At 42.5% G+C, this 14556-nt stretch overlaps 1 protein-coding gene across 8 annotated transcripts; it reads left to right on the top strand.

The window, feature by feature from the left end:
* Positions 1 to 3327: 3327 nt before the first annotated feature.
* On the top strand, positions 3328 to 7581 carry LOC139554741 (putative nuclease HARBI1). 8 transcript variants are annotated; one of them, XM_071367835.1, is made up of 11 exons: positions 3328 to 3967; positions 4259 to 4329; positions 4417 to 4593; positions 4684 to 4745; positions 4828 to 4914; positions 5002 to 5043; positions 5112 to 5285; positions 5365 to 5400; positions 5501 to 6055; positions 6337 to 6448; positions 6543 to 7581. In XM_071367835.1, the coding sequence occupies exons 1-8, from the start codon at positions 3810 to 3812 to the stop codon at positions 5398 to 5400; spliced, it is 807 nt and encodes a 268-aa protein (XP_071223936.1). In that variant the 5' UTR covers positions 3328 to 3809; the 3' UTR covers positions 5501 to 6055; positions 6337 to 6448; positions 6543 to 7581. The 8 variants fall into 8 exon arrangements, with proteins under 8 accessions (XP_071223936.1, XP_071223935.1, XP_071223934.1 ...); XM_071367834.1 differs by having other exon boundaries at positions 5112 to 5400; XM_071367833.1 differs by having other exon boundaries at positions 5112 to 6055.
* The last annotated feature ends 6975 nt before the right edge of the window (positions 7582 to 14556 follow it).

Below are 14556 nucleotides of genomic sequence, written 5' to 3'. Positions count from 1 at the left end.
CACCCTACCTGATACCCTAGACCCACTCCAATTTGCTTACCGCCCCAATAGGTCCACTGACGATGCAATTGCCATCACACTGCACACTGCCCTATCCCATCTGGACAAGAGGAATACCTGAGAATGCTGTTCATTGACTACAGCTCAGCATTTAACACCATAGTACCCTCCAAACTCGTCATTAAGCTCGAGACCCTGGGTCTCGACCCCGCCCTGTGCAACTGGGTCCTGTACTTTCTGACGGACCGCCCCCAGGTGGTGAAGGTAGGAAACAACATCTCCACCCCGCTGATCCTCGACACTGGGGCCCCACAAGGGTGCGTTCTCAGTCCCCTCCTGTACTCCCTGTTCACCCATGACTGCGTGGCCATGCACGCCTCCAACTCCACCATCATGTTTGCAGACAACACTACAGCAGTAGACTCCTTGATTACCAACAACGACGAGACGGCCTACAGGGAGGAGGTGAGGGCCCTCGGAGTGTGGTGTCAGTCCCCCCCCCCCCCCCCCCCACCCCATCCACATCGACGGGACAGTAGTGGGGAAGGTGGAACGTTTTTTAAGTTCCTCTGCGTACACATCACGGACAAACTGAAATGGTCCACCCACACAGACAGCGTGGTGAAGAAGGCGCAACAGCGCCTCTTCAACCTCAGGAGGCTGAAGAAATCCGGCTTGTCATCTAAAACACTCACAAACTTTTACAGATGCACAATCGAGAGCATCCTGACGGGCTGTATCACTAGTCACTTTAAATAACGCCACTTTAATAATGTTTATATAGAGGTATCACTAGTCACTTTAAATAACACCACTTTAATAATGTTTACATATCCTACGTTACTCATCTCATATGTACAGTGGGGAGAACAAGTATTTGATACACTGCCGATTTTGCAGGTTTTCCTACTTACAAAGCATGTAGAGGTCTGTAATTTTTATCATAGGTACACTTCAACTATGAGAGACGGAATCTAAAACAAAAATCCAGAAAATCACATTGTATGATTTTTAAGTAATTAATTTGCATTTTATTGCATGACATAAGTATTTGATACATCAGAAAAGCAGAACTTAATATTTGGTACAGAAACCTTTGTTTGCAATTACAGAGATCATACGTTTCCTGTAGTTCTTGACTAGGTTTGCACACACTGCAGCAGGGATTTTGGCCCACTCCTCCCTACAGATCTTCTCCAGATCCTTCAGGTTTCGGGGCTGTCGCTGGGCAATACGGACTTTCAGCTCCCTCCAAAGATTTTCTATTGGGTTCAGGTCTGGAGACTGGCTAGGCCACTCCAGGACCTTGAGATGCTTCTTACGGAGCCACTCCTTAGTTGCCATGGCTGTGTGCTTTGTGTCGTTGTCATGCTGGAAGACCCAGCCACGACCCATCTTCAATGCTCTTACTGAGGGAAGGAGGTTGTTGGCCAAGATCTCGCGATACATGGCCCCATCCATCCTCCCCTCAATACGGTGCAGTCGTCCTGTCCCCTTTGCAGAAAAGCATCCCCAAAGAATGATGTTTCCACCTCCATGCTTCACGGTTGGGATGGTGTTCTTGGGGTTGTACTCATACTTCTTCTTCCTCCAAACACGGCGAGTGGAGTTTAGACCAAAAAGCTCTATTTTTGTCTCATCAGACCACATGACCTTCTCCCATTCCTCCTCTGGATCATCCAGATGGTCATTGGCAAACTTCAGACAGGCCTGGACATGCACTGGCTTAAGCAGGGGGACCTTGCGTGCGCTGCAGGATTTTAATCCATGACGGCGTAGTGTGTTACTAATGGTTTTCTTTGAGACTGTGGTCCCAGCTCTCTTCAGGTCATTGACCAGGTCCTGCCGTGTAGTTCTGGGCTGATCCCTCACCTTCCTCATGATCATTGATGCCCCACGAGGTGAAATCTTGCATGGAGCCCCAGACCGAGGGTGATTGACCGTCATCTTGAACTTCTTCCATTTTCTAATAATTGCGCCAACAGTTGTTTCCTTCTCACCAAGCTGCTTGCCTATTGTCCTGTAGCCCATCCCAGCCTTGTGCAGGTCTACAATTTTACCCCTGATGTCCTTACACAGCTCTCTGGTCTTGGCCATTGTGGAGAGGTTGGAATCTGTTTGATTGAGAGTGTGGACAGGTGTCTTTTATACAGGTAACGAGTTCAAACAGGTGCAGTTAATACAGGTAATGAGTGGAGAACAGGAGGGCTTCTTAAAGAAAAACTAACAGGTCTGTGAGAGCTGGAATTCTTACTGGTTGGTAGGTGATCAAATACTTATGTCATGCAATAAAATGCAAATTAATTATTTAAAAATCATACAATGTGATTTTCTGGATTTTTGTTTTAGATTCCGTCTCTCACAGTTGAAGTGTACCTATGATAAAAATTACAGACCTCTACATGCTTTGTAAGTAGGAAAACCTGCAAAATCGGCAGTGTATCAAATACTTGTTCTCCCCACTGTATATACTGTATTCTACACCATCTACTGCATCTTGCCTATGCAAGATAACGCCATCGCTCATCCATATATTTATATGTACATATTCTTATTCATCCCTTTACATTTCTGTGTATAAGGTAGTTGTTGTGAATTTGTTCGATTACTTGTTAGATATTACTGCACGGTCAGAACTAGAAGCACAAGCATTTCGCTACAATCGCATTAACATCTGCTAACCATGTGTATGTGACCAATAAAGTTTGATTTGATCTGCATATGGGGGGGTGAATTGCTGTTTTACTGCTAACAGTAAGAAACATCTCAGATTTTCCTCTATCAATAACCAAACCCACAGAAAACTTAGAGTGATTGTTCCTGGAAAGCAACTTCTCGCCTTGAAAACGGCCTATGTGACATCGATTATAAGTCAGCAACATATATTCGAGCATCAAAGTCGACTACAAAGTGTAAATAGGATTTGAGAGATGACAGAAGAAAATGGAATGTCACAAAATGAAGGGTAACAGTTTTCCTCGTGTTGGGTTTATTTCAATCCTACCCACATGTCCACAGCTGGCAGCATCCACGTAATCATCCATTCTGAGCGAAGCTGCATGAGACCTGATTGTAATGCCCATGGTCAATTTGGTTTGACATTCAATATCTCTTTTGGGCTAGTTAGGGACGATCAGTAAATTACACAATGTACATGGGACAATATTTTTTCAATGTCAATAGCTCCAAATTTCAATGACTTAACCTCAAACCAACTATAAATTGTAGAAATTCACATACAAATATTGAAAGCATTTAATGAGACAAAAAGATGTGCAATATGAAAATATTGTCTCATTTACATTGTGTATGTAATGAATAATCAGGGAGAAAAAGGTGTAGATTCCCACGCAGATCGTGGCAGGTGTTTATTACACCTTGGCAGAAGGCAGGAATCATGGTCACAGGCAGGCAATGGCCATACACAGGTAGGCAAAACAGGCAGGTGAATCAAAACTAGGACTGAAGGCTATAACTGGTTCTCACAAACGAGCTAGGAAAAGGCTTACTAGAGTCAAAACAAACAATACCTCACAAAGGCACAAACAGAATGAACTGAACTAAATAAGGAGCTGATGAGACCAGGGGCCTGTTGCACAAAAGTAGAATTAAGACATCCGGGATAAATGACTCAGCTGAGCTCAATGAAGCCAAAACATGTGCGTCCAGGCTTAATTGGTTGCACAAAGACCAAGCCAGGATGAGCAGACACGGATTCATTAAGCCAGGTGAAACCAATCCTGGATAGGTGCGCGCTCACGGCTCACTCAAATAGACCCCGCCACAGATCACAGATTAACTGATTTACCATGGCAACTAGAGCCGCGTACTTTTCCCCGTCGGAAGCACAAATCCTCATGGAGGCATACGAGGAGGTAAAAGATATAATTAAGAAGAAAGGCAACACCGCCACAGTGATAAAGCAAAGAGAAAAAGCGTGGCAAAGTATTGCAGACCGCCTGAATGCGTAAGTAGTGCACAATTACACACTCACCGCTCCGCTGAAACATCACAATTACAATTCAAATATTTAATTCACATCTCCAAAAATGCAGTTGTACTGTAATTATGAAACGGTTAAATTTTTAATTGAAATGCACTGCAGATATGAGTGAAATTGTGTAAAGTAACTCCATCACACTGTATAAAGCTATGATAAATTTTTTGATATTTTTACTGAAAACAAGACAAAAATACCAAGTAATTTTTTGCAGTGTGACTCCATTAAATGTGTGTGTGTGTGTGTGTGTGTGTGGAGATTAAACATGAACGGGCCAAAACGGACATGGCAGCAGGTCAAAATCAAATACAAGAACATTCTGCAGAATGGTATGGTCCCTGACTAATATTTAACAAAGCACAAGCATATATTGTACCCAGAAGGTGCCTGCTCACACATTGTCTGTACTGTTTTAGCAGTGAAAAAGAATACCCACAGACAAGGCACGGGTGGTGGGTCACCAAAGGCTGACCTTACCCCAGCAGAGGACATGGCCTTGGAGCTAAATAAAGGCAGGCCCGTCTTAGAGGGGATCCCTGGGGGGAAAGAGACGAGCATAGGTTCCTCCCAAGATGCCACCCGCTTCATTCAAGGTATGTCCTTCCATCTCTACATGGGATACAACCACATTCATATTGAATCAATTTGGACTGTCTGACTTTGGTTTACCTATTGCCTTGCAGTGTCTGGCAGCACTGTGTTCCTGTTAGAGCCACCAGCACAAGCACCAGACGATGCTGATCCAGTGAGTACTCCATCAAAGGCATACTGTAGGCCTGGCATGTCTTGTCTACTAGCTTCAATATGAATCCGATTAAATGTGATAGGGTGAAGGCCCCAGTGCAGCAGCAACAGCACATGATGGAGACGATGATGAGGAGGAGACCATCTCTCTGGATTCCAGAAGGCATGAGGTATCATGTTAAGACTGTGAAAGTACTATTTACTCTACAATGGTGAGGAGTCCTCATCAAAATCAAAAAATCTAATTTCTTTTACAGGACCCAGATGCTATACAGTGGGAAAACCAGCCTGGCAACATAGTGCGTATTAATAAAAGGACACCACATCCTGCCAAATTCCAGCTGCGCTAATTGTATTGTGTTCACAGAGCTCACAAGCTATCAGAAAGTTGTATGGCAACCACCTCCGGCGCCAAATAGAACTGGCAGACATAGACATTCAGTACAAGAAGAAAAAGATGGAAAATCTTGCACTGGAGTCCGAAATAAAAAAGAGGACAATTAGGAAACTGGACCTTGAAATAAAAAAACTTGAGAGGGAGGTGAGATATGCCTTCAATGTACACTGTATGCTAACTGTAACACAAATGTATTAATCATTATTTTTCTTTCCTCCCCCAGCTCCAAGAAGATGACACAGCTCAAAATAAAAATTAGGTATATTCTCGTAAAGTCAAGTGAGCCATGACATATGAGCTCTTATTGTGAGCACACAGGACGGTGGCATCTTTCTAAGGTTTTTTTTTTATTTTCCCAGCAATCAGTACAACCAAGTCATCGTTATAAGGCATCGCCCTCTTTTGCCCACCCCCCCAGCACCAGGTGTGGCCACTAGCCTATATGAAGGCCCAAAATTGTGTGTTCCTTTCTGCTCTGACAATGGCATGCCCATTCGTGCGAGATGTGGTGGATGAAGAAGCACTTGTGCTGAGGAGAGCCTTCAGGCGAGAAAGGGTCTTCAGGGACCGGTTGGACCCACTGGCCTTCCCTGATGACCATCTATATGAAAGATACAGGTTTTCTGCAGATGGCATCAGGTATCTATGCAGACTACTGGGTCCCAGGATTAAGCACCGCACTGCACGGAGCCATGCACTGAGTGTGGAGCAAATGGTTTGTGTGGCCTTGCGCTTTTTTGCTAGTGGAGCCTTCCTGTACTCAGTGGGGGATGCAGAACAGCTGAACAAGGCCACAATTTGCCGCACAATAAGGAGTGTGTGTCTGGCTATCAAAGCATTAGCAGATGTCTTCATCTCCTTCCCTGGCCACAGAAGACTCTGTGACATCAAAGAGGAGTTCTATAGGATTGCAGGTAAGAGGATCTACAAATTACAGGACAACTGTTAACACATAGTAGGATACTCATTACTTTGTGTGACAGGTTTCCCCAATGTCATTGGTGCAGTGGACTGCACACACATAAGGATAAAAGCCCCCTCAGGTGCCCATGAGGCCGATTTTGTGAATAGGAAATCCTTTCACAGCATTAATGTTCAGGTGAACATAACTTTTTGATATTGTCCATTGACGAACACTCTGCATTGCCAGTGATGTGCATTGATTGGTGTAATATTCCTCATCTTATGATTTCAGATGGTCTGCAATGCTGACTGTGTGATCAGCAATGTTGTGGCAAAATGGCCTGGCTCAGTCCATGACTCCAGAATCTTTCGGGCCTCTGAAATCTATCAGTGCCTATCACAAGGTAAGCCACACAACCCCTATTTATAACCATCATGGCTGTGTCAAGAATATCACTGTGTTTATGAGGTAGTAATGATGAGATTTTGTGTTGACAGGTGAATTCTCTGGTGTGTTGCTGGGAGACAGGGGGTATGGCTGCCAGCCTTTTCTCCTGACACCTTTCACAGACCCCCAGGAAGCACAGCAGGCCTACAACCATGCCCATGCCAGGACCAGGGCCAGAGTTGAAATGACCTTTGGCCTCCTGAAGGCACGCTTTCACTGCCTTCACAAATTAAGGGTCAGCCCTGTTAGGGCATGTGATATTACTGTGGCTTGTGCTGTCCTCCACAATGTGGCCTGCCTGAGGAAGGAGAGGGCCCCCAGAGTGCCACCAGCCATGGACTGGGACAATCCGGCAATCTTCCCTGATGACGACAGTGGTCGGCTGCTGAGGGACCAATATGTGTTGAATTATTTTAGTTAGTATGTGTGCTTTCAATTTTGGTTAAATATGTCCTGCGGTGGCAGAGGAATTTGGTTTTTTTTGGGTTCGTTTTTTGACGAATTTGGCCTCTTATGATGTTTGTGCGGTATACTGTGTGTAATACAAGGCTGCAGGGAGGCTACTGCATCCATTCATTTGTCTGTTCAGTTGATGTGTATGGATTTGTCCTGCATTTATTTTAGTGTGCAGACATGCAGGGTGTGTTATATACAGACCTTTGAATGTGTATGTATCATTTTGTATAATATGCTTGGATTCTGTGCTTTCCATCTTGTAGAGTCACTGTGACTTCAGTTTCGAAAGGAGCTGATGGTTTACCTGCTTTGTTTTGTCCTTATTCAATAAAGGAACATAATGTTACACATTGTGTTTTTATATTCATATGGAATGTGTATTTGTTTATATGACAGAGTACTAGGGCCACACTGAAGAAAAAGGATAAAGTCATAAATTTATGAGGCTGGTTCTTTCTGCAGAAAAGCTACATATTGTTTTTACAGTTTTGATACTTATGACAATGTGATACTTAATATTCTGGCACATCAGCATGTCTTTGTTTATGAAACCATACTGAAGTACAATTTCACGAAATGCCCCACATCTGTCATTTTAACAACTGTCCTCCTTTAAAACAACTGGTTACAATATTATGACTTGTGTTTTTTTCCCCTCTGTGGCCCTAATATTCTATCATTTTATATATAGCCTTATAGTCTATGGGAAACTGTAAATTATCTAATGATAGCAACATCATCTAAAAATCATTTTTTATCCAAAATCATTGAAATTAATGATCACAAACGTTTAAATAATAACAGTGGGTCTAGTTATATGTGATAACAATGTATAGTGAGCAGTGAAATAACTATTGGTTTCCATTTGTGGTGACTGCTGACTGACATTAGGGATGAGATTAAATAGATCCTGGAATTTAGCCTGGTCTGGAGCAGGCTAGCTCCACAGAATAAATCTCCATGGTAATTTATACCATAACATATCCTCCTGCCCCCTATCCATCTTTAGTGCAACCGGATTACGGATCAATTGAGCCAGGATCACCAAGATATCCTGGCTTAATCCCTTATCCTAGTTTTGTGCAACAGGCCCCAGATGAGTAACTAACACAGGTGAAATCATTGAACAAAAATGAAAGACAGGGTTACGTTCAAGAACAGAAAGAAACAGGGCTACGTTCAAGAACACAACGAAACAGAACACAAGGTTTGACTATGAAAATAAATACAGAACCTTACAGTGTAATTTATTGACGGCCCCTAACTAGCCCCAGAGATAGGCTATCCAATATCAAACCAACTTTAGCATGGTCTCACATACATTTCAGTAACAGTATATTTATACTGAACAAAAATATAAACGCAACATGCAACAATTTCAACAATTTTACTGTTACAGTTCATATAAGGAAATCAGTCAAATTAAATAAATGCATTAGGCCCTAATCTATGAATTTCACATGACTGGGCAGGGGCACAGCCATGGGTGGACCTGGGAAGGCCCACCCACTGGGGAGCCAGGCCCAGGCAGGCAATCAGAATGAGTTTTTCCCCACAAAAGGGGTTTATTACAGACATAAATATTCGGTTTCATCAGCTGTCTGGGTGGCTGGTCTCAGACGATCCCGCAGGTGAAGAAGCTGGATGTGGAGGTCCCGGGCTGGGGTGGTTACACATGGTCTGCGGTTGTGAGGCCGTTTGGACGTACTGCCAAATTCTATAAAATTATGTTGGAGGCAGCTTATGGTAGAGAAATTAACATTCAATTATCTGGCAAAAGCTCTAGTGGACATTCCTACAGTCAGTATGCCAATTACACACTCCCTCAAAATTTGAGAGATCTGTGGCATTGTGTTGTGTGACAAAACTGCACATTTTAGAGTGGCCTTTTATTTTCCCCAACACAAGGTGCACTTGAGTAATGATCATGCTGTTTAATCAACTTCTTGATATGCCACACTTGTCAGGTGGATGGATTATCTTGGCAAAGGAGAAATGCTCACTAACAAATATGTAAACAAATTTGTGCACAACATTTGAGAGAAATAAGCTTTTTGTGCGTATGGAACATTTCTGGGATCTTTTATTTCAGGTCATGAAACATGGGACTAACACTTTACATGTTGCGTTCATATTTATGTTCAGTGTGATTTAATATTTCCCCTAATGCATCACAGTAAGTGAAATACAATACTATTAAACCATGTTGAAAACTGTGGAGTGAGTGCCATGTTTAAAAACAAATGAAACTGAATCCAGAATGAAGCGCATGTAGCACTGTCTTTACTGTCCCACTAGATGGCAATATGGTCGGTACTGTAACCGATGGCTACCACTTCTGATGTCAAAGCAGCTGGTGTTTGCTGCTCAGGCTTGATAGAGAATATTGACACGAAAGGTTATGTGGGTCATCCCAGGTTCTCATTTATCCAGTCCAAATGTATTTATTTGATGTAATTTTGTTCTGTTGTTACCATCATTTTTGTATACTTTTTTTTATCCCTTTGGACTGTCTGAGGCGAGTGTGAATGCTCTAATAGCATCCCACCAGTAGCGATTAACAACCTAACATAAGGTTTTCTATATTTCACTTAAAATATTATTTCAGTTACATTTATTAAAATGTAGATTAATTTATTAATTAATTACCTTAGATTCTCATTTGGCACTACACATCAAAGGACATTTTAAGTTTATAGATCCAACTTTTAAGGCTATTATATCACATATTATGTTCAGCTCCAATCTTTGTTTTGGTATGACTGTGTCAGTCAGCACTGGCTCTTTGGAAACCGTGCGGCTAAAATATGATTGCCTTTCCATATTCAGATCAGCCACATCTGGTTGAGTAACAGAGGCTGTAGCACACTTGCATGTGCGCATACACACACACACACACACACACACACGCACACATGCGCACACACACACGTGTACACACACACACACACGCACACCAGTATTGCCCAAAACATTTTCAGACATTAGCTTGTATTACATTCCCACATTCATAAATGCACACACACTGTAATTACTACTAGTTACTACTTAAACCTAAGCACTGTTGGCTGATTGTTGTTTCTAAAACAGGGGAACAACAGCTTGACCCTTTGACCCTACCAGACCTCTCAGAGGAGTCGGCCTCTTCAATGAAGTGGGTCTGAAGGGATCAGGAGTCCTCATCCCTCTTTCTCAATACAAGTCAGAAACACACAAAACAGCCTGTCCAGAGGAAGAAAAACATCTGTTTAGTTGATGCTTTGACCCACATTCAACTCACACGTGCCTGGTCACTACTGTACACACACACGTGCGCTAAAGCACACATGCATGTCACACACACACCTATGCACTCGAATACGCTTACACAAATACACACTCATTATACTAATCACCAAACTACACCACATTCAGCCAGTTTTATGGAGCTGAAGATGGAATGGGGATACATAGGAGCCTCCTGCATATTAGGCGCACTGGCTAACCTGATATTCTCTGTAATGGTATCCAGACGATAAGTGGGCAGCTGCAAGGCACAGCTGCTGCATTAGACAACCAGAGGCCAGTTGAATACACTGCTGTGCTGACAGGTCAGACTCCTTCAATTTATGCCTACCAACTAACGTAAGCATCCAGAGAAACGATCCCCTCTCTGTGCACAGATGTGGGATCTTAATTTGAGACAGTTTGCTACAGCAGGAAAATAATCCTGCAGCTACAAGAAATGTGAATTATTATGTGTATTATATTTAATGGACATTTTTGTAGGGGTTGAAATATCAAAGTGGATATACACTACAAGTTTAACATTTCCTGCATTGCAGGAAAGTTCTCCTGCAACGGGGGAACAAATTAAGGTCCTACATCTGTGTGCTTGTACAATTATACAGAAAAATCTGTTCATCCAGTTGTCTGATTCCAGTTTTGACTGTTATGGTAAAGGTTGGTTTCTGGCCTAATTACTTTCACAAGTTAACATTTTTTGGTTGGGTTGCTTTATACAGTATATAGTCATTGCCTAGGTTTGTTTGTGTGAAGTTTCTGTTTATTGATGTGTATTGAAGCCTGACCTCACTTGTGTGTTTGTGCTTGTCTTAACCCATAGGGGGCACTGTAACCCTTCTGTTACCACCTCTCTTACCCTGGGGTTTGTTGGATGAGGGAGAGATAGAGGCTCAACACCTGAGGTTCAGGTATAGATGGTTTGTCCTGGTTTGATATTCTTCCTTCAAACTGTAGCAAATCTGTGGGATAGCAGCTGGGATCAAACTAGAGACCTTGTATTTGTCAACTCAACATATGTCCAGACGATTACTGGACCATATTCCGACAATAATTATATTTTAAAATGATGTGACATTAAATAAACCTACATTTTGAAATCCAAATACATCAACAATCCCCAGTCTATCCGGTCGTGCTGCCGATTCAGTTCTCCTTGCGGCTATGGAACCCTGATCTGTTTCACCGGATGTGTTACTTTGTCCTAGACCTGCTGTCTTGATCTGCTGTAGCTGCCAGGCATTTACCAAATTGCGACTTTCTCTCTCAATCTCTCTCTCTCTCTCTCTCTCTCTCTCTCTCTCTCTCTCTCTCTCTCTCTCTCTCTCTCTCTCTCTCCCTCTCTCTCTCTCTCTCGCTGTCTCTCTCTCTCGCTGTGTCTCTCTCTCTCTCGCTGTCTCTCTCTCTCTCTCTCCCTGTCTCTCTCTCTCTCTCTCTCTCTCTCTCTCTCGCTGTCTCTCTCTCTCTGTCTCTCTCTGGCTCTGTCTCTCTCTCTCAATTCAATTCAAGGGCTTTATTGGCATGGGAAACATATGTTAACATTGCCAAAGCAAGTGAAATATATTATAAACAAAAGTGAAATAAACAATACAATTTACAGTAAACATTACACTCACAGAAGTTCCAAAATAATAAAGACATTTCAATGTCATATTATGTCTATATACAGTGTTGTAACGATGTGCAAATAGCTAAAGTACAAAAGGGGGAAAAAAGTACAAAAAAAAATAACTTTTCTTGTGGCAACAGGTCACAAATATTGCTGCTGTGATGGCACACTGTGGTATTTCACCCAGTAGATATGGGAGTTTATCAAAATTGGGTTTGTTTTTCGAATTCTTTGTGGATCTGTGTAATCTGAGGGAAATATGTGTCTCTAATATGGTCATACATTTGGCAGGAGGTTAGGAAGTGCAGCTCAGTTTCCACCTCATTTTGTGGCAGTGTGCACATAGTCTGCCTTCTCTTGAGAGCCAGGTCTGGCTCGTTAGTAAGTCTATGCTCACTGAGTCTGTACATAGTCAAAGCTTTCCTTAAGTTTGGGTCAGTCACAGTGGTCAGGTATTCTGCCACTGTATACTCTCTGTTTAGAGCCAAATGGCATTCTAGTTTGTTCAGTTTTTTTGTATATTCATTCCAATGTGTCAAGTAATTATCTTTTTATTTTCTCACGATTTGGTTGGGTCTAATTGTGTTGCTGATGTTGCTTTGTTATGGAAGGTTTGGGATTCGCTCCCTTTTAGGTGGTTGTAGAATTTAACGTCTCTTTTCTGGATTTTGATCAATAGCGGGTATCGGCTTAATTCTGCTCTGCATGCATTATTTGGTGTTTTACGTTGTACACGGAGGATATTTTTGGTGTTTGTCCCATTTTGTGAATTCTTGGTTGGTGAGTGGACCCCAGACCTCACAATATCTCTCTGCATTGTGCTTCTGCATCGCTTGCTCTTTGGGGTTTTAGGCTGGGTATCTGTAAAGCCCTGTGTAACAACTGCTGATGTAAGAAGGGCTTCATCAAATTCTTTCAACCAATCAGATCAGCTCTGAAAAAGATCTGACGTGAAAAGATCTGATGTGATTGGTCAAAATACCAATTTAGTGGGAAAAATATCAGAATTGGTCTGCCTGTCTAAACGTAGCCTAAGAAGCCTACTTCAGAATGCAAATATATTTTTTGAAAACAACATTCAAGCCAATCCCTTTACAATGAACTATTGTCTTTTCTTCCACCTCAAAACAATTGATGTTCAATGATTTACCTCTGAAATAATGAGTGATAATTTTGTCTATGCACGTCTGACACGACAAACACGTATACACATATGTTACAATCTACCTCCACTACCCTTCCCTTTGGTACTATTTTAGGAGCAAGGGCCTCTTTACACCTTATATTGAAAGTCTAGGTTGTAATGGGAATGCATCGCTCAAGCGGTAAAGCATGCCGTTTTGGCTTCCGTTGTGTCACAGCGTCTCTCTTCACACTTCCCACGAGGACATCACATAATCTCTATTTCAGTATCAAGAGATACACACACACATCATAGACCTACAGTTGAAAATTAGAGATTATTTTGGATTGTGATGTGCACAGCATAGCAAGACTAAGACAACACTGGTTTCCTGTTAAACAGTGTGGAGGAAACCTTTTTCACTAATCCTGAAGATTACTGTTCATATGGACACACGTACATATAAGTGTACCCTAATGCACACTGCACTCAAGCTGCACTCAAGCAGATAATGGCTAATTAAATCAAAAGACTTCTAACACATAATGCTTATAGCAATGCAAAGAAAGCAGCATGCTATTAGAGATACCACTTAAGGGTATGTTAATCACAGCCCAGATTTCAAAATGGACGACAATTGCCCCAGATAAATGATCCAACGAGGCACTAAGGGACAAAAGCCAAACAGCTGTGACACCCCATCCCCCTCCATTACTACCCTCAAGAGTCCCCTGCCACCATCCCCCTGGGAACCCACTACGCCCTTCTCCCTCCCACACCCAATCACTGCACTGGACCCCACCTGGTATCTCTCCAGCCCTACTATCAGCCTCATCAAATGACATTACCAAAACATCAATCAGAGATTAGCGTACTGACGTAGGTACATCGGGTGAGGTGATGACTTCTGATTAAAAAGTGATAGCAACTGTCCCGACAGTCAACAACTACCAATAGTAAGGGATGCTAAATTCTGTCTCAATGGTAAAACCTATAATTACAGACAAGGCAATCTGTAGCTCATGAATACTACATGAGGAGACAGGGCCTCAACTGACTGGAGAGGATTCAGCTTAAAGCCCACGTTTCAGTGACAAACGCTGTGCTACAAAGGTCAAGGCTAGCACCAGAAGTCCTCTCGTAGTTCAACCTATGTATCAAAGGTGTAATATGAAATTTAAAACTCAAGGGTTTTTGCCACTGGAGCCATTGCAGGAGGGTGCCTCCTTGTGTGCTATGAAATAGGTTTATGTTGTGTGAATGATGAGACACCATGTGAGGGGAGCCTAAAGAATCTAAAGGAACCTTGGGACTAGTTTGTCTATCTTGCAGCCAGTCTCTCATTACCAATTGATCCACTGCCACGCTCCAGACACACACTTGATTTCTCTGTGAGTCAATGTGGATTCTGGAGTGCATGCCGACAGATTTCAGTGCATAGAGGATGTGCTCCAATTCGGGTGTGATGGATGGGAAAATCAGCCTGTGAAGCATAATAACCTCAATGAAATCTGAGAGAACATGATATGATGATTATGACGATGGGGAGAAGAGCAGGGATGGTGTGAAGCTTAGGACTCTGGGTCTGAGCACC

The sequence above is a fragment of the Salvelinus alpinus genome, chromosome 26 (genome assembly GCF_045679555.1).
Source record: "Salvelinus alpinus chromosome 26, SLU_Salpinus.1, whole genome shotgun sequence".
Taxonomy (NCBI): domain Eukaryota; kingdom Metazoa; phylum Chordata; class Actinopteri; order Salmoniformes; family Salmonidae; genus Salvelinus; species Salvelinus alpinus.
The sequence above is the reverse complement of the archived record's forward strand: the minus strand, read 5'-3'. Positions and strand labels throughout refer to the sequence as shown.